Source organism: Mustelus asterias, chromosome 13, assembly GCF_964213995.1.
Source record: "Mustelus asterias chromosome 13, sMusAst1.hap1.1, whole genome shotgun sequence".
Taxonomy (NCBI): domain Eukaryota; kingdom Metazoa; phylum Chordata; class Chondrichthyes; order Carcharhiniformes; family Triakidae; genus Mustelus; species Mustelus asterias.
In genome coordinates this window covers 89016712-89038290 of record NC_135813.1, presented here as the reverse complement: position 1 = coordinate 89038290, position 21579 = coordinate 89016712, and the positions used below count along the sequence as shown (strand labels likewise).

General features: G+C 47.7%; 1 protein-coding gene across 1 annotated transcript in view; it reads right to left on the bottom strand.

Annotated features, from left to right (window-relative positions):
- Nucleotides 1-21579, bottom strand: part of LOC144502869 (somatomedin-B and thrombospondin type-1 domain-containing protein) — a 178644-nt gene that overhangs the window by 25242 nt on the left and 131823 nt on the right. The window contains exons 2-3 of the mRNA XM_078227253.1: nucleotides 17678-17863; nucleotides 11045-11135 (exon numbers count right to left, since the gene is read on the bottom strand). Coding sequence (XP_078083379.1) covers nucleotides 11045-11135; nucleotides 17678-17863 — 277 coding nt within the window. The remainder of the gene's footprint in view (nucleotides 1-11044; nucleotides 11136-17677; nucleotides 17864-21579) is intronic.

The following is a 21579-nucleotide window of genomic DNA, read 5'->3' as shown; positions in this document are numbered from 1 at the left end:
TTAGTTCATCACTCCAGACACAATGGGTGGAATTTGCCTGTCCCGCCCACCGTTGGGATTGTAGCAGGCGGGACACAGACCATGCAAAGGTCTGTTGACATCGGGAGGGATTTTCCGGTCTTGGGGCGAGCGCGGCCAGAAAATTCCACCCGATGAGTTTTTTTGTGTAGTAATCTTTTACGTGCCAACTTACTGAATGCCTTCTGGAAATCCAGATACATCACATCTACTGGTTCCCCATTATCCACCCTCTCGTTAATTCCTCAAAGATCTCTAATAAATTAGTCAAACACAATTTCCCTTTCACAACACCATGCTGACTCTACCTGATTGCATTGAGATTTTATAACTCTCCTGCTATTACCACCTTAATAATAGATTCAAACATGTTCCCTCTGACAAACGTTAAACTAACTAGCCAATAGTTTCCTCCGTTCTGTCTCCCTCCTTTCTTGAATAGAGATGCTACATTTGCAGTTTCCAATCCACTGGGGCCTTTCCAGAATCTAGGGAATATGGAAGATTACAACCAATCCATCTACTAGCCCTGCAGCCACTTCCATTAAGACCTTAGGATGAAAACCATCAAGTCCTGGGGACTTGTCAGCCTTTAGCCTCTGTCGTTTTCTCTGCCCCTTTATGCTGCTGATCATGATTGTTCTTCCCTCCCTTTTCTCTCTCAATTTTCAACTATTCTTTGTTTTTGTGTGTCGTCTACAATGAAAATGGACACAAAATAACCAGTTCAATGTTCTTCTGATCCCATGCTTCCCATTATTACTTCCCCAGTCTCACCCGCTAAGGGGCCAATGCTCACTTTAGCTACTCTTTTTCTTTTTATATGTACATAGAAACTCTTATTGGTTTGATATTTTCTAATTTGTCTCATTTCTAATTTCTCTCCCGCTTATCTTTTACTCATTCATCTAAATTTGTCCAGTCTCTCCTCCCCCCCCCAGCACTAATGTATGCATTATTCTACATGTTTTCTTTCAATTTGATACTCTCCTTAACTTAGTCATGGATTCTTCTCTTTCTTGATGGAATGTATCTTTGTTGAGTTATAAAACATCTCCTCAAAAGTCTGCTCCTGCTTCTCTGCCATCATACCCTTTCACCCATTTTCCCATTCCACTTCAGCCAACTCTGTCTTCATAACCTTGTGATTGCCTTTATATAAGCCTTTGGCACTAGTCTTGGACCCACACTTCTCACCCTCAAACTGACCGTGAAATTCTATCCAGTTATGAAACATAGGAACAGGTGTAAGCCAGTCAAGCCCGTTCTGCCATTCTGTTCGATCCTGTATTTCACCTCCATTCACCCACCTTAGTTTGATAAAATCCAGACCGTAACAAAAGTCTATTGATCTCGGGCTTGAAGTTTTCAACTGACCACCAACCTCAATAGCTTGTTAATGGAGAGAGTTCCAGATTTCCTCAACCTTTGTGTGAAGAAATGCTTCAATGTGCTTCACTTGGCAGTTAGGAAGGCAAATGCAATGTTAGCATTCATGTCGAGAGGGCTAGAATACAAGAACAGGGAGGTACTTCTGAAGCTGTATAAGGCTCTGGTCAGACCCCATTTAGAATATTGTGAGCAGTTTTGGGCCCCATATCTAAGGAAGGATGTGCTGGCCTTGGAAAGAGTCCAGAGGAGGTTCACAAGAATGATTCCTGGAATGAAGAGCTTGCCGTATGAGGAATGGTTGAGGACTCTGGGTCTGTACTTGTTAGAGTTTAGAAGGACGACGGGGGGTCTTATTGAAACTTACAGGATACTGCGAGGCCTGGATAGAGTGGACATGGAGAGGGTGTTTCCACTAGTAGGAAAAACTAGAACCAGAGGGCACAACTTCAGGCTAAAGGGATGATCCTTTAAAACAGAGATGAGGAGAAACTTCTTCAGCCAGATTGTGGTGAATCTGTGGAACTCTTTGCTGCACAAGGCTGTGGAGGCCAGGTCATTGAGTGTCTTTAAGACAGAGATAGATAGGTTCTTGATTAATAAGGGGATCAGGGGTTATGGGGAAAAGACAGGAGAATGGGGATGGGAAAAATATCAGCCATGATTGAATGACGGAGCAGACTCAATGGGCCGACTGGCCTAATTCTGCTCCTATGTCTTATGGTCTTATGGTATCACCAGTAAAAGGCCGATATAATTTTAAGGTTATAGGTCCTTGTTCCAAGCTCCCATAAGAAATAGGAGCAGGAGTGGGCCATTCAGCCCCTCGAGCCTACTCCGCCATTCAATACAATCATGGCTGATCGCATCTCGGACTCATCTCCACTTTCCTGCCCGTTCACCATTGCCATTCAAAGCCCACCGGAGGAAGATGGCGGCGGAGTGAGACGACGTCTTGCAAGCTGTCCCCAGCGTACCCTCTAATTCTATCATTTACTCTCGTTCGATGTTTTTACTCTAACTCTCTAATAATGTCTTTCTCTGCACCCTCGCTAAAGTTTAAAGTTTATTTATTAGTCACAAGTAGGCTTATATTAACACTGCAATGAAGTTACTGTGAAAATCCCCTAGTCGCCAAACTCCGGCGCCTGTTCGGGTACACTGAGGGAGAATTTAGCATAGCCAATGCATCTAACCAGCACGTCTTTCAGACTGTGGGAAGAAACTGGAGCACCCGGAGGAAACCCACGCAGACACGGGGAGAACGTGCAGACTCCGCACAGACAGCGAGCCAAGCCGGGAATCGAACCCAGTGCCCACTTTTCCCCATGTACCCAACCAGTTAGGGTCAGCTCTACAATTGACATGCCTTTCCCACACAACTGGGCTGATCTCCCATCTCCGAGGTGTCAGGTTGGGGGGGGGGGGGGGAACCTCGCCCATCAGCCCCATGCGTCGGGGGAACCACAGGCACGCCGCACTCATTAGATTTAACATGTGCTCATGGATAACGGGTGTCAGGAGCATTCGGCGCATAGACAAACACACACACTAACACACAAAAATGCACACACGGACAGAAACACATACAAGCACACACACAAACCCACATGGACACACACACACACACGAACACACACACACAAACACACACTCAAAAACACACACACGCACACACACAAACACACATGAACACACACCCACAAACACACACCTACACACACATGCACACACATAAATGCACATAAGCACACATGTGCATACAAACGCACATACAAACACGCACACACCGACCCTTTCAAATCCCATGATCGCTACCATCTATGAAGAGCAGTTTGGCATGGAGCTGGAGATGGAGATAGAGATGGAGATGGAGGGAGGAACCGGTCTGTCCTGGCAGAGTAGTGAACAGGGCATCAGAAGCAGCGCAGCCCCTGGCAGGAAGACTTTGTTGCACTCACCTCGCCGTCTCTGGTGAACTGAGGACTGCCTTGTATGAGACATTCTTTATCAATCAGGTTTGACACCAACATAGAATCATAGGATCCACACAGTGCTGAAGGAGGCCATTCGGCCCAGCGAGTGCGCACTGACTCTCCAATGGAGTATCTTACCCAGGGCCCTATCCCTATAACCCCACACATTTACCCACTAATCCCCCTACACATCGTGAGACACTAATGGGAAATTTAACATGGCCCATCCACCTGACCTGTACGTCTTTGGACTGATTTCTCACTGGTGTGATGCAAGATTGGAAAGTCCGATGGGATGCTGGTGGCAGGTGCTTTAATTAACATTGATGAGATGCCAATGAATTAAATGACGTTCTTGCCACCAGCCAGCGGCAAGAGCGACTCACCATTACTATTACTGCACTATTATTTAAATGGTAAAAAATTGCAGCATGCTGCTGTGCAGAGGGACCTGGGTGGCCTTGTGCAGGAATCTCAAGGAGTTGGTTTGCAGGTGCAGCAGGTAATTAAGGAGGCAAATGGAATTTTGTCCTTCATTGCTTGAGGGATGGAGTTTAAAAACAGTGAGGTTATGTTGCAGCTGTATGAGGTGCTGGTGAGGCCACACCTGGAGTACTGTGTACAGTTTTGGTCTCCTTACTTGAGAAGGGGTATACTGGCAATGGAGGGGGTGCAGAGGAGATTCACTAGGTTGATCCCGGAGTTGAGAGGGTTGGCTTATGAGGAGAGACTGAGTAGACTGGGGCTATACTCATTGCAATTCAGAAGAATGAGGGGAGATCTTATAGAAACATATAAGATTATGAAGGGAATAGATAAGATAGAAGCAGGGAAGTTGTGTCCACTGGTGGGTGAAACTAGAATTAGGGGGCATAGCTTCAAAATAAAGAGAAGCAGATTTAGGACTGAGTTGAGGAGGAACTTCTTCACACAAAGGGTTGTGAATCTGTGGAATTCTCTGCCCAGTGAAGCAGTTGAGGCTACCTCATTGAATGTTTTTTAGGCAAGGATAGATACATTTTTGAACAGTAAAGGAATTAAGGGTTATGATGAGCGGGTGGGTAAGTGGAGCTGAGTCCACGAAAAGATCAGCCATGATCTTATTGAATGGCGGAGCAGGCTCGAGGGGCCAGATGTCCTACTCCTGCTCCTAGTTCTTATGCTCTTATTATCACGCCGGCAACTTTCTGACTTTTTGGCTCCCGCCGGTTTCTCTGCCGCGGGGGGGGGTTGGGAGAATTCCACCCATTAAATCTGTAACATCTTCCAGTCTTGATGTACCATCACCAACCTGAATCATTGGCCGGGATTTTCCAGCCCTGCCTGGTACTGCGATTGGCCATTCCCACCGGAAGTCAATGGACGTTTTGTCTGGGCTACCGACTTTCCCGCGCTTCCATGAGGAAAATTCTGGGCATTAACTCTTCCAACTGTGAGGTCCACATAGCCCCTGGACTGCCTGTCATCAGTGACTCCTTTCCATTTCACAGCAGCAATGTCTGGACTCTTTGACTTCCCTGGACTGGGACAGGAGCCTGGACATAATTCCCATTTCCAAAGAGGACAATGGATATCAGTAACCTTCACGAAGCACTGCAGCCCGACCTGTTTAGTATCCGTGTGAACCACCTCTAATGTATCACACTAATGGACCCCCACCCCATCATTTGCAGTCTGTGTATATCCCTTTCCAGTCCCACCGCTGGCGAACCCCCGCCACGGATTTCCAGGAGGAGGGGTGTCCATAGAACAAGAAACCACATTGACAGGACGAGGAGAACCGGCTGCCGGTGAATGGCAGGTCACCACGGAATGGCAGGTCGCACGGAAAATGCCTCCTTGTTTTCCTCTCCACAGAAGCTGTCCGCCCTGCTGGGTGTTTCCACATTTCCTGATTTTATCTCAGATTTCCAGCAGTCGCAGTAATTTCTATCCATAAACGTCTGCTGGGAAAGGATATTAAAGATTCCGAAAGCCAGGCGGGAGATTAGATAACAGGTCAGCAAGGATCTGAGTGAATGGTCTCAGGAACAAGCTCAAGGGGCTGTTCCCAACATCCAATAATGTCTCAGTGCTGAAACATTAACCCTTCACTGCTTCTCGAAGGAGATAGAGTCGTGAAGGACATGCCCCTGTCTACATCAACAGGGATGAAGTGGAAATGGTCAAAAGCTTCAAGTTTTTAGGTGTCCAGATCAGCAACATCCTGTCCTGGTCCTCCCCATTCCGAAACTATAGTTAAGAAAGCCCACCAACGCCTCTACTTTTTCAGAAGACTAAGAAAATTTGGCATGTCAGCTGTGACTCTCACCAACTTTTAAGGATGCACCATAGTAAGCATCCTTCCCGGTTGTATGACAGCTTGGTATGGCTCCTGCTCTGACCAAGACCGCAAGAAACTACAAGGGGTCATGAACGAAGCCCAGTCCAGTATGCAAACCAACCTCCAATCCGTTGACTTTGTCCATACTTCCCACTGCCTTGGGAAAGCAGTCAGCATAATCAAGGACCCCATGCACCCCGGACATTCTCTCTTCCACCTTCTTCCATTGGGAAAAAGATACAAAGGTCTGAGGTCACGTACCAACCGACTCAAGAACAGCTTCTTTCCTGCTGCATTCAGAGTTTTGAATGGACTTACCTCGCATTAAGTTGATCTTTCTCTACACCCTAGCTATGACTGTAACACTACATTCTGCACTCTCTCCTTTCCTTCTCCGTCAATGGTGTGCTTTGTCTGTACAGCGCGCAAGAAACAATACTTTTCACTGTATACGAATACATGTGACAATAATAAATCAAATCAAATCTCGACCCATACTGCCGGACCCGGGGAATGTTTCCCCGATGTTTTCCATTCCTTTCCTTTAAAATTTCAGATCTCTAGCAGGGTTTCTTTCACCTGTAGATTAATTTGGATATTCGAAGGGACCCATGGTTGTCAAAGACGTCATCCTTTGGGTAGGACCGGCTGGGGACAGGCGTCTGCACAGAATTGATCGAAAGTTGTTATTTTTTTTATTTGAGAGAGGCTTGGCTGTCAGAGCTGGGGTGGGGGGGCGGGGGGGGGGGGGGGGTGGTTTAGTGCTTCGGCAGGACGGATGTAACCTAATCGGATAAACTCTTTGGCATATGTTGTGAGACGTGTTGCACATTTCCGTCGCTCAGCAGATCTCAGGGTAGGTTAAGCTTTCATCTGTTTCAGGATCTTTTCCCCCACCTCCTCAAGTCTCAGGAGCCCAGTAAGAGGCGGTCAGCTTTTAATGCGGATTTACTGACAGGGCCAGCTCCCATTACGGGCTTTGATGACTTTGACGGGTCCGTTTACAACGAGCCGGCTCAGAGGCTCAGCCAAGAGTTTTACTTTGCGCGCAGACAGCCAGGCCACAGAAAGCAATATAGAGTCAATCTTATACAACCCTGAGCTCCCCGGCCTGGATCGTTTACCTGCTGGGAAACCCGAGGCGCCGGAATCAACTGGTCTCACAGGATATCCTATCCTTCAATGGACAGGAAAATATCCCACAAGGCTCGCTGATATCTCTGTACCCAACTCTCGGCAGACAGAGATTCCCACCAGGAGCCTGTACTCAGACAATCTGCTCTGACATCCCCGTCGTGTTATTAAAGGAATTTGCAATTTGTTGGCACACTCCAGCCACAGGCCAGCTGCTCCCCACACTGCTTTCCTCCACTGGCTAATCCCGGCTGGGAGCTGAGAGCAGTAACACTGGCCTCGGTACCACCGGGTTATAGAGTCATAGAGGTTTACAGCATGGAAACAGGCCCTTCAGCCCAACTTGTCCATGCCGCCCTTTTTTTTAAAACCCCGAAGCTAGTCCCAATTGCCCGCATTTGGCCCATATCCCTCTATACCCACTTTACCCATGTAACTGATTAAATGCTTTTTAAAAGACAAAATTGTACCTGCCTCTACTACTACCTCTGGCAGCTTGTCCCAGACACTCACCGCCCTCTGTGTGAACAAATTGCCCCTCTGGAGACTTTTGTCGTTTGGGGAGGGAAATCAGTCAAGGTTCCTGCTCTCCGGCGACCCAGGGGATGTATTCCAGGCTTTGGTGATGATGGCCCACAGAGTTGATTAGTCCGCCAGGCACTGAGTAGCTGGTCTCACACAATCGTGGAGGAGTTAGTGCTGTGGGTCACCTAGATCATAGAATCATAGAATTCATAGAATCCCTACAGTGCAGAAGGAGGCCATTCGGCCCATCGAGTCTGCACCGACCACAATCCCACCCAGGCCCTACCCCCACCCAGGCCCACCTTGGGCAACAATGTCTGAGGCTGGAGCTGGAGCAGAGACAGCTGAATAGACAAGCAGTTTACAGAGGGAGAGGTTTTTTTAAAATTTGATTTATTATTGTCACATGTATTAGTATACAGTGAAAAGTATTGTTTCTAGCACGTTATACAGACAAAGCATACCGTTCATAGAGAAGGAAACGAGAGAGTGCAGAATGTAGTGTTACAGTCATAGCTAGGGTACAGAGAAAGATCAACTTAATACGAGGTAGGTCCATTCAAAAGTCTGACAGCAGCAGGGAAGAAGCTGTTCTTGAGTCGGTTGGTACGTGACCTCAGACTTTGGTATCTTTTATCCGACAGAAGAAGGTGGAAGAGAGAATGTCCGGGGTACGTGGGGTCCTTGATTATGCTGGCTGCTTTTCTCGAGGCAGTGGGAAGTGTAGACGGAGTCAATGGATGAAGGGTTCTCAGTAGAGGCCTTGTCCACTGAAGATAGTCAGAGGGCACCTGTCTTACCTGTACTCAAACTGTGAGCAGTGGGTCCAGCAGCTATGGTTGTCATTTTCTGGGCGGGGTGGAAAATTTGGAGACGCAGCGAACCATCCATCGACTTTGGGCAGGAATTACATTTCCCACTTGTCCCGGGTGACGTTTCATCAAGGATGTGGGCACAGAACAGTGCCACCTCCTGCAGTTGGACATGTGGACTCAGAGCTGGGCAAAGGTGGCATTGCTGGCACAGGGGTCTCTGCCCTTGGATATTTTCCTCAGTGGAGTCATCCAGGAAGGAACAGGTGAACTTTGCAAATATCCCGCAATGCGCCGTACGTAGCGGTGCCTGGGTGATCGCAGAGGTTTTATACTCCTGGAGAGGGGTCTTCACTATCTCCCCTCCAAGCAGCACACAGAAGGAATGGGCACATGCCAGGATAGCGGGCTTCCCCATGATGCAGAGTGCCATCAAGGGCACCTATGCAGCTTTGTGGGTGATGTACCCCAGTGATGACATGTGCCTGAAGCCCAGCTTAGTCAATGTGCTGGAATCATACCCACCACATCGCCTGCCAACAGCCACGATGCATTCATCCTGTAGTCCACCAAGCATCCAGGGTGTATCATTAGCCTCCAATTCTCCGGGTGTCCAAAGCTTTCCCTTTGTCCCATTCCTCAGTCAGGAGCCATCAGGGTGCACTCCGCAAAACAACCAATCCAAACCAACTTTATCCATCAGCAAATCCAATACTCCATACAAAACTTTATCATCTTTCGGACCTCCCCGAAGGTCTTCAGGTGTTGTCCAAGCAGTTTCTGTGCCTGTTGTGGCAAGAATGAAACTCGCTTTTATGAGATGGAGGCTGTTTTAAGTCACATTGCTGAGTGTTGTTAGCCCCACATCGATGTGGGTCCCCAACTGAGGCATGCGGTCACCCAGCATCGATGGTCAGCACTCGACTTCATGCCACAGTCATGGAAATGGAGGTAGCGTGCGGTTTTCCTGCTGCATAGCACTGCCATGATTGGGCCTGGGTTCATCACATATCACAATCATAGAAACATAGAAACTAGAAGCAGGAGGAGGCCATTCGGCCCTTCGAGCCTGCTCTGCCCTTCATTTTGATCATGGCTGATCATCGAATTCAATATTCTGATTCCCCGCTTCCCCCATATCCCTTGATCCCTTTAGCCCCAAGAGCTATATCTAATTTCTTCTTGAAATCACACAACATTTTGGCCTCAATTACATTCTGTGGTAGTGAATTCCACGCAGTAACCATCCTCTGGGTGAAGAAATTTCTCCTCACCTCAGTCCTAAACGATTTACCTCTTATCCTCAAATTATGACCCCTAGTTCTGGACTCCCCCACCATCGGGAACATTCTTTCTGAACCTACCCTGTTTAATCCTGTTAGAATTTTATAAGTTTCTATGAGATCCCCTCTCACTCTTCTAAACTCCAATGAATATAATCCTAACTGACTTAGTCTCTCCTCGTATGACAGACCTGCCATCCCAGGAATCAGCCTGGTAAACCTTCGCTGTACTCCCTCTATAGCAAGGACATCCTTCCTCAGATAAGGACACCAAAACTGCACACAATACTCCAGGTGTGGCCTCACCAATGCCCTATACAATTGCAGCAAAACATCCCTATCCCTATACTCAAATCCTCTCGTTATGACTTATTTCAGATACTATCCAATAAAGCTCCCCAAATAGCTATACTCAATGTTTCAATGTAAATTTTAACACTAAAGCAAGATCAAATGTCATGATAACAGCAAGTTGGACAGGAAGTGTGCATTTTCATAACATTTTTACTTATTTTTTATTGCTGAAAAATGCTGTCAAAGTTTTTCATCTTGCACTCAGCAGGACAAATGCAGGAATGCCAAATTTCAAAGGGAGTAACAATTTACACTGTATGAGAAAAAGGTTCAATACCCTTTGAAATTTGGTATTCTTGCATCTGCCCTGATGAGTGAAAGACAAAAAGCTTCGACAGCATAGTCTCTTCAGCAATGCTCAAGTTCTGTACCAACAAATTGATTAGTTTTTGCCACATGTATTAAACTAATATAAAGAATGAGAAAGAGCAAGAGAAACTAATACAGAGAAGCATCAGAGGTGAGTTATTCTTGAAATGAGTAGTCTGACTGTCTGGATAGGGAGTGACATATTTTTGGTGCAGATGAGTAATAACGCCCCTCTGAGCACTGCCCTCTGCCCAGTTGAATTAACAATAACACAATTGACACAGCATAACCATCGAGGCCTTTTGAATTGACAATCTTAGTTTATTGCCACAGCGCAGGAGAAGGTAACTTCTCCGTTCCAAGGCCCCCGATGATGCCATCAGCATCATTCAAACATTTGTATTAAAAGAAAGCAAAGAGAAAGTAAATATTCTCACATGATTGCATTTAACTCCTCAACCATTGAAAATATTTGTTGTTTACAGCTCTGCACGGTGGTTAGCACCGCCGCCTCACAGCGCCAGGACCCAGGTTCGATTCCTGGTTGGGTGACTGTCTGCGCGGGTTCTGCACATTCTCCCCGTGTCTGCGTGGGTTTCCTCCGGGTGCTCCAGTTTCCTCCCACAGTCCGAAAGACGTGCTGGTTAGGTGCATTGGCCATGCTAAATTCTCCCTCAGTGTACCTGAACAGGCGCCGGAGTGTGACGACTAGGGGATTTTCACAGTAACTTCATTGCAGTGTTAATGTGAGCCTACTTGTGACACTAATAAATAAATTTTAAACTTTAAGACAATTGAACATGTGAAGCTACAGCTGCTGCCAACGGTGAAACAAGACCGCAGTTAGTTGTCTGTTCAACTGTATGAAAACTGTCCAATGGCAAAACATTAACAGTCATGGTCTCAACAAAGCTCCGTTACCTTGGTTTCTGCTCCTTTGCCATCATATGAGGCCTTTTCCATGGGTCTTTGAAGTTCCTTTTGTATGAGTCAGGCAAAATCTTAGCCACCTCTGCAATGAGATTGAAGTTCACAATGTGCCAGGAGGTTATTGCATTTCATTATTAGCCAGTTACAGTCATCTTCAATGATAAAGCACAGAAATCTTCCACCACTCAGATAACCAGCGGGGTAAATCCCTCAGAAACCCCAGCAGCACAAATGCTTTACAGCTACAGAACCACACCGGAGGTGCAGTGACTGTTGGCATGTAGGAAACTTGACAACCAATTTTCCCACAGCATGCTCCTACAAAAAACAACGCGATCAGTGGCTAAGTGATAAGTGTTGGGTTGGGCTGGGGATGATTATTGGCCAGAAAATGTCCAAAGATGTGTAGCTTAGGTGGATTGACCATACTAAATTGTCCCTTAGTGTCCCAGGATGTGTAGGTTAGGGGGATTAGCGGGGTAAATGCGTGGCGTTAGGGGATAGGGTGAGCCCGGGTAAGATGCTCTGTTGGAGAGTCGGTGCAGACTCGACGGGCTGAATGGCCTCCTTCTGCACTGTAGGGATTCTATGATTCTATAACATGGGGGCCTCTTCAAAATAATGCCTTGGGATCTTTATAACTCACCTGACAGAGCAAACGTAGTCTCAGTTTAACATCGGGTGCAAAAGAAGGCATCTCCAACCGTGCGGCACTCCCAGATTGGCAAGTCATGTTGCAGCTGTATAGAACTTTACTAAGGCCACATTTGGAATATTGCATACAGTTCTGGTTGCCACACTACCAGATGGGTGTGGAGACTTTGGAGAGAGTACAGAAAAGGTTTACCAGGATGTTGCCTGATTTGGAGGGTATCAGCTATGAGGAAAGATTGGAAAATCTCACTTGAATGTTGGGGACTGAGAGGCGACGTGATGGAAGTTTACAAAATTCTGAGAGGCTTGGATAGAATGGATAGTCAGAGTCTTTTTTCCAGGGTAGAAATGTCAATTACCAGGGGACAGAGCATTAAGTTAAAAGGGGGAAAGTTTAAAGGAGATGTGAGAGGCAACTTTTTTTGCACAGAGGGTGATAAGTGTCTGGAGTGCGCTGCCAGAAGAGGTGCTAGAAGTAGATACAAAAGCAACGTTTAAGAGGCATCTTGACCGATACATGAATAGGCAGGGAATGGAGGGATACGGACTGCGTAGAAACAAATGGTCTTTAGTTTAGAAAGGCGCCGTGTGTTGGCGCAGGCTTGGTGGGCCGAAGGGCCTGTTCCTGTGCTGTACTGTTCTTTGTTCTTTGTATATCCTGAGACTGGGACCCAGATGGGGGAAATTCCCCAGCATCTACCTTGTCACACCCCTTTCCCTTTTCACTTTCATATTGTTCCTGGGTTACTTCAGAACCCGAGACTTTCTGGATGAATATTATTTCGTTGCTGCCTCTCCCCCTCTATCCAGCCATCACTGGGTCAGCATCATCTCACGTCTCATACCAGCCGCCTGCTCCCTAGGCAGCTGGCGTTAACAAAAGCAGCATCAGTAAATTGGAGGCTGGTGGATCGGTCGGAAGGGACACATCGCCCACAGCCCCCCACACCTCACCCCACCATCTCTGCCCCCTCTCTCTCTGCTGCCGTAAGAACAATGAATAAAGAACAAAGAAAAGTACAGCAGAGGAACAGGCCCTTCGGCCCTCCAGGCCCGTGCCGATCATGATGCCCTAATTAAACTAAAAAAAACCTCCTGCCCTTACGTCGCCCGTATCCCTCTATTCCCTCCCTATTGATGTACCGATCCAGATGCCTCTTAAATGTTGCTAATGTGCCCGCTTCCACCACCTCACCTGGCAGCGAATTCCAGGCACCCACCACTCTTTGCAGTGAAAAAGTTCCCCAGCACATCTCCCTTAAACTTTCCCCCCTCTCTCCTTAAATCTATGCCTCTTGTAATGGCACTTCCACCCTGCGAAAAAGCCTGACTATCCACCCAGTCTATGCCTCTCATAATTTTGTAGACCGCTATCAGGTCTCCCCTCAGCCTCTGTCTAGGATTGAAAACAATCCTAGTTTATTCAACCTCTTCTCAAAGCCAACACCTTCGAGAACAGACAACATCCTGGTGAACCTTCTTTGTACTCTCTCCAAACCTCCACGCAATATTCCAAATGAGGCCTAGCCAACGTTTTATATCGCTGCAACATGACTTCCCAACTCTTGTACTTAATACCCTGGCCGATGAAGGCAAGCATGCTCTATGCCTTCTTAATCACCTTGGCCACCTGTGTTGCCACTCATGATGTGGAGATGCCGGCGTTGGACTGGGGTAAGCACAGTAAGAAGTCTCACAACACCAGGTTAAAGTCCAACAGGTTTATTTGGTAGCAAATACCATAAGCTTTCGGAGCGTGCTGCTCCTTCGTCAGATGGAGTGGTCTCTGTTCTTGAGAACAGAGACCACTCCATCTGACGAAGGAGCATTGCTCCGAAAGCTTATGGTATTTGCTACCAAATAAACCTGTTGGACTTTAACCTGGTGTTGTGAGACTTCTTACTGTGCTTGCCACTCATGCCCAGATCCCTCTGTCATGTTAATGTTCCTAAGGGTTCTAAGGGCCATTTACAGTATAATTCACACCTAAATTTGATCCTCCAAAATGCAGCACCTCACATTTGTCCAGATTAAACTCCATCTGCCTTTTCCGTGCCCAAGTCTCCAATCTATTGATATCCTGTTATATCCTCTGACAATCCCCGGCACGATCAGAAACTCCACCAATCTTCGTGTCATCCATTCGGGTGACGTCAGATGGAGCCGAAATCCACAGCTGGATGGGGTTGGATTACTGTGCTGCTCTTCATGTGGGCATTGTCGTGAAGGTGTGTAGGATAAAGACCCGCCTTCTATTCACTCCCAGAATAGCTGGAAGGATTAGATTATGAGGACAGATTGTATTGGTAGACAGAGTTCACATTTCCAAAAGAGTAGGAGATTGAAGTTGAAGTGTATAAGACGATTAAAGGATTTGATAGGTTGGATAGAGAGAAACTATTCCCTCTCGTTGGAGAATCCAGGACAAGGGGGCACAATTTAAAATGAGAGTTAGGCTGAGGTCAGAAAACACTTCTTTAAACAAACATAAGAGGAAATTTGGAACTCCTAAAAATGCTGTGGACTCGAGGAGTCAACTGCAAATATCAAAACTGAGAATTTTTGAGGATATTAAGGGATATGGAACCAATTTTTAAAATATTAATTTACAGGATGTGGGCACGGTAGCACAGTGGTTAGCACTGCTGCTTCACAGCTCCAGGGTCCCAGGTTCGATTCCCGGCTCGGGTCACTGTCTGTGTGGAGTTTGGACATTCTCCTCGTGTCTGCGTGGGTTTCCTCCGGGTGCTCCGGTTTCCTCCCACAGTCCTAAGATGTGCGGGTTAGGTTGATTGGCCAGGTTAAAAATTGCCCCTTAGAGTTCTGGGATGCGTAGGTTAGAGGGATTAGCGGGTAAAATATGTGGGGGTAGGGCCTGGGTGAGATTGTGGTCGGTGCAGACTCGATGGGCCTAATGGCCTCCTTCTGCACTGTAGGGTTTCTATGATTTCTATGATCACTGGCTAGGCCAACATTTATTGCCCATTTCTAACTACCCCAGAGAAGGTGGTGGTGAGCTGCCTTCTTGAATCACTGCAGTACCAGTGGTGTATGTGCACCCACAGTGCTGTTAGGGAGGGGGTTTCAGGAGTTTGACCCAGTGACAGTGAAGGAATGGCGATATATTTCCAAGTCAGAATGGTGAGTGACTTGGAGGGGAACCTCCAGGTGGTGGTGTTCCCATGTGTCTGCCGCCCTTGTCCTTCTAGATATGGGTAGATGGTGTTAAGGTAAGGGTCAGCCAAGATCCAACAGAATAGCCCCCTCTTGTTCCAACCTCCTTGCATCTTCAACTGAGGCTCAGCATGAGGCTCAGGCTGCTTCAATGCCTCTTTGAATGAGTCACCTGAGTTGACTCCAGGATCTGTTAAGTGTTCTTTACGGAAAGGATGTCAGTTTGTTAGGGAAACCGAAGCTAGGGAATGAGTCACTCACCTGGAATTCTCTGATCTAGCACCACTGTGGGAGAACCATTCCCATGGGATTGGCAATGGTTCTAGGAGGGAGAAGGCCCCGCCCACCAGCACCGCAGGGCAACTCGGGAGGGGCAATAACTACTGGAGTAAAATCGGAAATGCAGGAAAAACTCAGCAGGTCTGTGGAGAAACAGCGGCGGGCCTGGGAATTTCCGCTCAAAGCCAATGGACTTCTGACTGCTCTTCAAATTTTCCAGTCTTTAGTGTCCAATGTGACTCTTCTTCAGAATTCAGAATAAATGCTGGACACTTCCAGCTTCACTCACATCCTGAAAACCGGTACCAGTGATAGTAATAACAATCCTAGGGCAGGTAGAGCACAGTATCTGCGTCTAATAGTGGACCTTCTTTCTCCCAATTCTCCTGAAGAAACTTTGCTCTTCCCACACCTCGCAGCCGCTCTGACTGAGGTTGTAATTTCACAACGGTCTTCCTCATTGGTGTGGCAGCTCATGATGTTTGGAAAGTTGAGAGCAGTCCCAAAGCTCTCTATAAGAGTGCTGGAGTTTGGGAGGTTCTGAATGGGATATGGAACTGGGACACAGCCTCTGACTATCCACCTTGTCTAAGCCTCTCATAATTTTGTAGACCTCTATCAGGTCTCCCCTCAGCCTCTGTCTTTCCAGTGAAAACAATCCTAGTTTATTCAACCTCTCCTCATAGCCAACACCCTCGCGACCAGGCAACATCCTGGTGAACCTTCTCTTCACTCTCTCCAAAGCTTCCACGTCCTTCTGGTAGTGTGGTGACCAGAACTGCACGCAGTACTCCAAATGTGGGCTAAACAAGATTCTATATCGCTGCAACATGATTTCCCAACTCTTGTACTCAATGCCCTGGCCAATGAAGGCAAACATGCCATATGCCTTCTTAATCACCTTAGCCACCTGTGTTGCCATTTTTAGGGAACGGTGGACCTGCATGCCCAGATCCCTCTCGATGTTAATGTTCCGAAGGGTTTTGCCATTTACAGTATAATTCACACCTAAATTTTATCCTCCAAAATGCGTCACCTTGTATAGCTCTCCAGAAGAGTGTTGGGGTTTGGGAGGTTCTGAATGAATGCAAGAACTCACGGGTCCACCTTTCCAGTGCCTACCCTGGGAATGTTGTGAGGCCTGGGTCCACATCACTGGGGGAGGGGGGGTGGGGTTCAGGCTGAATTTGTCCAAAGTGATTTCACTTTCTGTCAACCAGCAGCCCAGGCTCCACCTGCCCAGAGAGTCAAGCCCTTCCTCACAGAGCCTGGATATATGGGGTTAACAGGGTGCTTCCCACACAAATCACATCTTCCCCTAAGGTACATAGTCCTCATCAGGGTCAGCTGATTACCTCTAATTTGGGAAGCATGGCCATCATTTTCTGCACAGCAGGATCCCACGTTTGTCATTCATTAATCTGCATTTAACTGTTAAATTAATATTGGCTGGGAAACCCTCCAACAGTGCAGCACTCCCTCAGTATTGATCCTCTGACAGTGCAGAGCTCCCCCAATACTGATCCTCTAACAGTGCAGCACTCCCTCAGTACTGACCCTCTGACAGTGCGGCACTCCCTCAGTACTGGCGCTCTGACAATGCAGTGCTCCCTCAGTACTGACCCTCTGACAGTGCAGCACTCCCTTGGTACTGACCCTCTGAGAGTGCAGCACTCCCTCAATTCTGACCCTCTGACAGTGTAGCATTCCCTCGGTACTGACCCTCTGACAGTGCAGCACTCCCTCAGTACTGACCCTCTGACAGTGCAGCGCTGCCTCAGTACTGATCCTCTGACAGTGCAGCACTCCCTCAGTACTGACCCTCTGACAGTGCAGCACTCCCTTGGTACTGACCCTCTGACAGTGCAGCACTCCCTAGGTACTGACCCTCTGACAGTGCAGCACTCCCTCAATTCTGACCCTCTGACAGTGTAGCATTCCCTCGGTACTGACCCTCTGACAGTGCAGCACTCCCTCGGTACTGACCCTCTGACAGTGCAGCGCTGCCTCAGTACTGATCCTCCGACAGTGCAGCACTCCTTCAGTACTGCTCTTCCAACAGTTCAGCCTCTCCGACAATGCAGCGCTCCCTCCACACTGTCCCTCCCTAGCACTCACTGGTTAGTGACCGTCTGGCAGTGCATTCCTCCCTCGGCACTGCCCCTTCCATAGTGCAGAGCTCCTTCAATGCTGCCCCTCTGATAGCTCAGCACTCCCTCAGTGCTGCTCCTCCAACATTGCAGTGCTCCCACGGCACCCCCTCCCCCCGCCTCTTCCACTCCTTCCCCTCACCAATAGTGCAGCATTTGCTCAACACTTAGCGCTCCCACCCTCCTTCGATAGTGCAGCACTCCCTTAGTACAGCCCTGTACTGCTCCTCCAATAGTGCAGAGGTTTCTGTGCACTGCCCTCTGACAGTGTATTCATGAATTGTTATCTGAAACTCTGAAGTTGACCCTGAAAGCAGTGTTCGCAATGTTAAAGGTCCACCAATATCTAGAGAGAGCGACACAATACCTTTAACTGAGTGACATCGTTCAGGGTCGTGTCCGTAGCAACCCCGTCGCTGCTTCAAGTCGGGACAAGGTGTTCCTCCGTTTCTGGGTGGGACGGTAACTAGCCGGCCTCTGTCCCGGCTCCCTATGCCGCACAGGGAACTGCATTCAGTCCATGAGCCCCAGGGACCCACGATGCAGTCGATCGCTGTTGGAAAACAGGTTGGGGAATGGTCAGATCATTGGTCTTAATTCAAACACTAATTTTCATCTTTTCTTCCCATCTCATCCTTGGCACTTTGTAACCAGAGCGGGAGGTAAGATCATCCATCCACACATTCCAACACATAAGAACAGAAAAAACTGCAGCAAAGTTCGGCCACTCAATAAGATCATGATTGGCCTGATACTGGTTTCAACTCCATTTCTCTGCCTGCTTCCCCAGAATCCTTAATTCTCCAAGAGTTCCAGAATCTGTCTAATTCAGTCTTGAATATGTTCAGTGACCCAGCCTCCACAGCTCGCTGGGGAAGAGAGTTCCAACCATTCTCAAATCCCTGAGAGAAGAAATTCCTCCATTCTCTGACATGGCATGATGGCACAGTGGTTAGCACTGCTGCCTCACAACGCCAGGGACCCGGGTTCGATTCCCGGCTTGGGTCGCTGTTTGTGTGGAGTTTGCACGTTCTCCCCGTGTCTGCGTGGGTTTCCTCCAACATTCTGAAAGCTGGTTAGGTGCATTGACCTGAACAGACGCTGGACTGTGGCAACTAGGGGAATCTCACAGTAACTTCATTGCAGTGTTAATGTAAGCCTTACTTGTGACTAATAAATAAACTTAATTGAATCATCGAAGAATCATACAATCCCTACGGCACAGAAGGAGGCCATTTGGCCCATTGAGCCAGCACTGACAACAATCCCACCCAGGCCTTATTCCTGTAACTCCATGTATTTACCATGCTGGTCCCCTTGACACTAAGGGGCAATTTAACATGCCTACTCAACCTAACCCACAGATCTTTGGAGAGTGGGAGGAAACCAGAGCACTCGGAGGAAATCCACACAGACACGGGGAGAACGTGCAAACTCCACACAGACAGGGAATTGGGAGACACCTTATTCTGAAACATAGATCATAGAATCCCGACAGGGCAGAAGGAGGCCATTCGGCCCATCGAGTCTGCACCGATAACAATCCCACACAGGCCCTATTCCCACATATTTATCCCACCACTCCCTTGATACTAGGGTCAATTTAGCATGGCCAATCAACCTAACCCGCACATCTTTGGAGTGTGGGAGGAAACTGGAGCACCCGGAGGAAACCCAGGCAGACACGGGGAGAACGTGCAAACTGCACACAAACAGTCACCCGAGGCCGGAATTGAACCCGGGCACTTGACGCTGTGAGGCAGCAGTGCTAACCACTGTGCCACCGTGTCGCCCAGATACCCCAACAAGAGGAAACATCCTCTCAGCATCTCGTCCTGTCAAGCCCCATCAGAACTGTAGACTTTTTAATAAGATCACCTTTCGTGCTTCTCAACTCCAATGAATGCAGGTTTAAATCTCAACCTTTCCTGAAGGTTCCATGTTATTCTCATCCAACTTCCCTTCTTGCGGAACCAGGCGCCTCTCTGTAAATGTACGTCTGGATTTAGTAATTTAACAAGGCATGTGGGACACTTGCCTTTAGCAATCAAGGCAGAGATTACAAAAGCAGGGAAGTCATGTTGGAGTTATAAAGAATTTTGGTGAGGCCACAGCTAGAATACTGTCTGCAGTTCTGGTCACCACATTATAGGAAGGATGTGATTGCACTGGAGGGGATGCAGAGGAGATTCACCAGGATGCTGCCTGGGATGGAACATTTAAGTTAAGAGAGGTTGGATAGGCTTGGGTTGTTTTCACTGGAGCAGAGAAGACTGAGGGGTGACCTGATTGAGGTGTTCAAGATTATGAGGGACATGGACAGTGGATAAGGAGCAGCTGTTCCCTTTAGTTGAAGGGTCAGTCACGAGGGGACATAGGTTCAAGGTGAGGGGCTGGAGGCTTAGGGGGGATGTGAGGAAAAATTATTTTACCCAGAGGGTGGTGACAGTCTGGAATGCGCTGCCTGGGAGGGTGGTGGAGGCGGGTTGCCTCACATCCTTTAAAAAGTACCTGGATGAGCACTCGGCACATCATAACATTCAGGGTTTTGGGCCAAGTGCTGGTAAATGGGATTAGGTGGAAAGTCAGGTGTTTCACATATTTCGGTGCAGACTCGATGGGCCGAAGGGCCTCTTCTGTACTGTACGATTCTATGATTCTATAATATCAATGATTTCAAGTGCAGGCCTATGGGAGGCAATTGAACGTCACTGATATGTCAACCACGACAGCCTGCATTTAGATAGCACCTTTAATGTAAGCCATCCCAAGGCATTTCACAGGAGTCGTTACCAGACCAAGCAAACTGGAGGGACAGCATCTCATCTTCCGGCTCGGCACGTTACAGACTTCCAGTCTCAACATCGAATTCAACAACTTCAGATGGTTAGCTCTACCCCACCTCCACCCCTTTCTTTTCATTTTAGTTTATTTTGAACTGTTCTCTACCTTTTATTTCTTTATTGTCTTTCTTCATTTTTCTTCTCCCCACTCTTTCCCCCTACTTTACCCCCCTTTCCTTACCTTTTCTTCCCCTTTTGCCTCCACTTTCCCCCTTTTTCTCAATGTTACCTCTCTCCCACCCATCTCCCCCCCTCCCCCCACATCTTCACCTGTCACAGTTTACCCTCTGATTTCAGCTTCTCTGCCGTTTGGCCATTCACACCTTCTATTCTCTCTATGGGCTGCCATTAGCAGCCTTTCCCCCTGGTTTCTGTGGCTATGACTCATCTTTCATTCCCTCCCCCTGCAGTATAAATATCTCCCACTTTCTGTGCCTTTTAGCTTTGACAAAGGGTCATCTGGACTCGAAACGTCAGCTCTTTTCTCTCCTTACAGATGCTGCCAGGCCTGCTGAGATTTTCCAGCATTTTTTCTTTTGGTTACCAGACTAAGTTTGACACTGAGTCCCACATGAAGATTTCTCAAGAGATTGGTCCAAGAGATAAGTTTTAAAGAGCATTGTAAAGGAGGGAGATTTAGAGAGGAAATCCCAGGGTTCAAAGTCCAGGTAGCTGAAGGCACGGCCGCCCACTTGTGATGGAGGGATAGGCAAGAGACCTGAATTGAAGGAGTGCAAAGGTCTTGGAGAGCTGTAGGGAGGGAGGAGGTGACAGGGATAGGGAGGGGTGAGGCCATGGAAACCAAGGATCTGGTTTTCAAATTGTGGCTTTGCCAGACTCAGAGACGGTGAGGACGGGGAGAGCTTTGGGGTGTTAGGTTTGGAAATCTGGAAGCCTCAACCACAAAAGGGTATGGGCACTTGGGAACAAGTGGAGCTCTCGGAATTGAACTCAATAGATTTTTGTTGGATAAGGATGTCCAGCAATATGGGGAAAATGACAGATCAGCTCTAATCGAATTGAATGGTGAAGCAGGCTTGAGCTGCTGGATGGCATTAATCCCATGAATCAGTTCACCAAAGTTGAGTTGATGGTCAAGTGGGGATTAGTGGGGTAAATACGTGGGGTTACTGGGATAGGACCTAGGTGGGATTGTTGTCAGTGCAGGCTCAATAGGCCAAATGGCCTCCTACTGCACTGAAGGGCTTCTATAATTTTATTAATTGGCCTCACCATTCCCGAGCAAATGAATTGAAGGGATGGAGGATTCAGAGGCAGAGGAAAAAGCATCTCACGGGTCTTATGTATCTGGATGTTCAATGAGCTCGATTAACACTTGGTTCAACACAGGATAGGGGAGGTGGGGTGGGAGTTGGATGATTTTGATTTTGATTTATTATTGTCACATGTACTAAGATACAGTGAA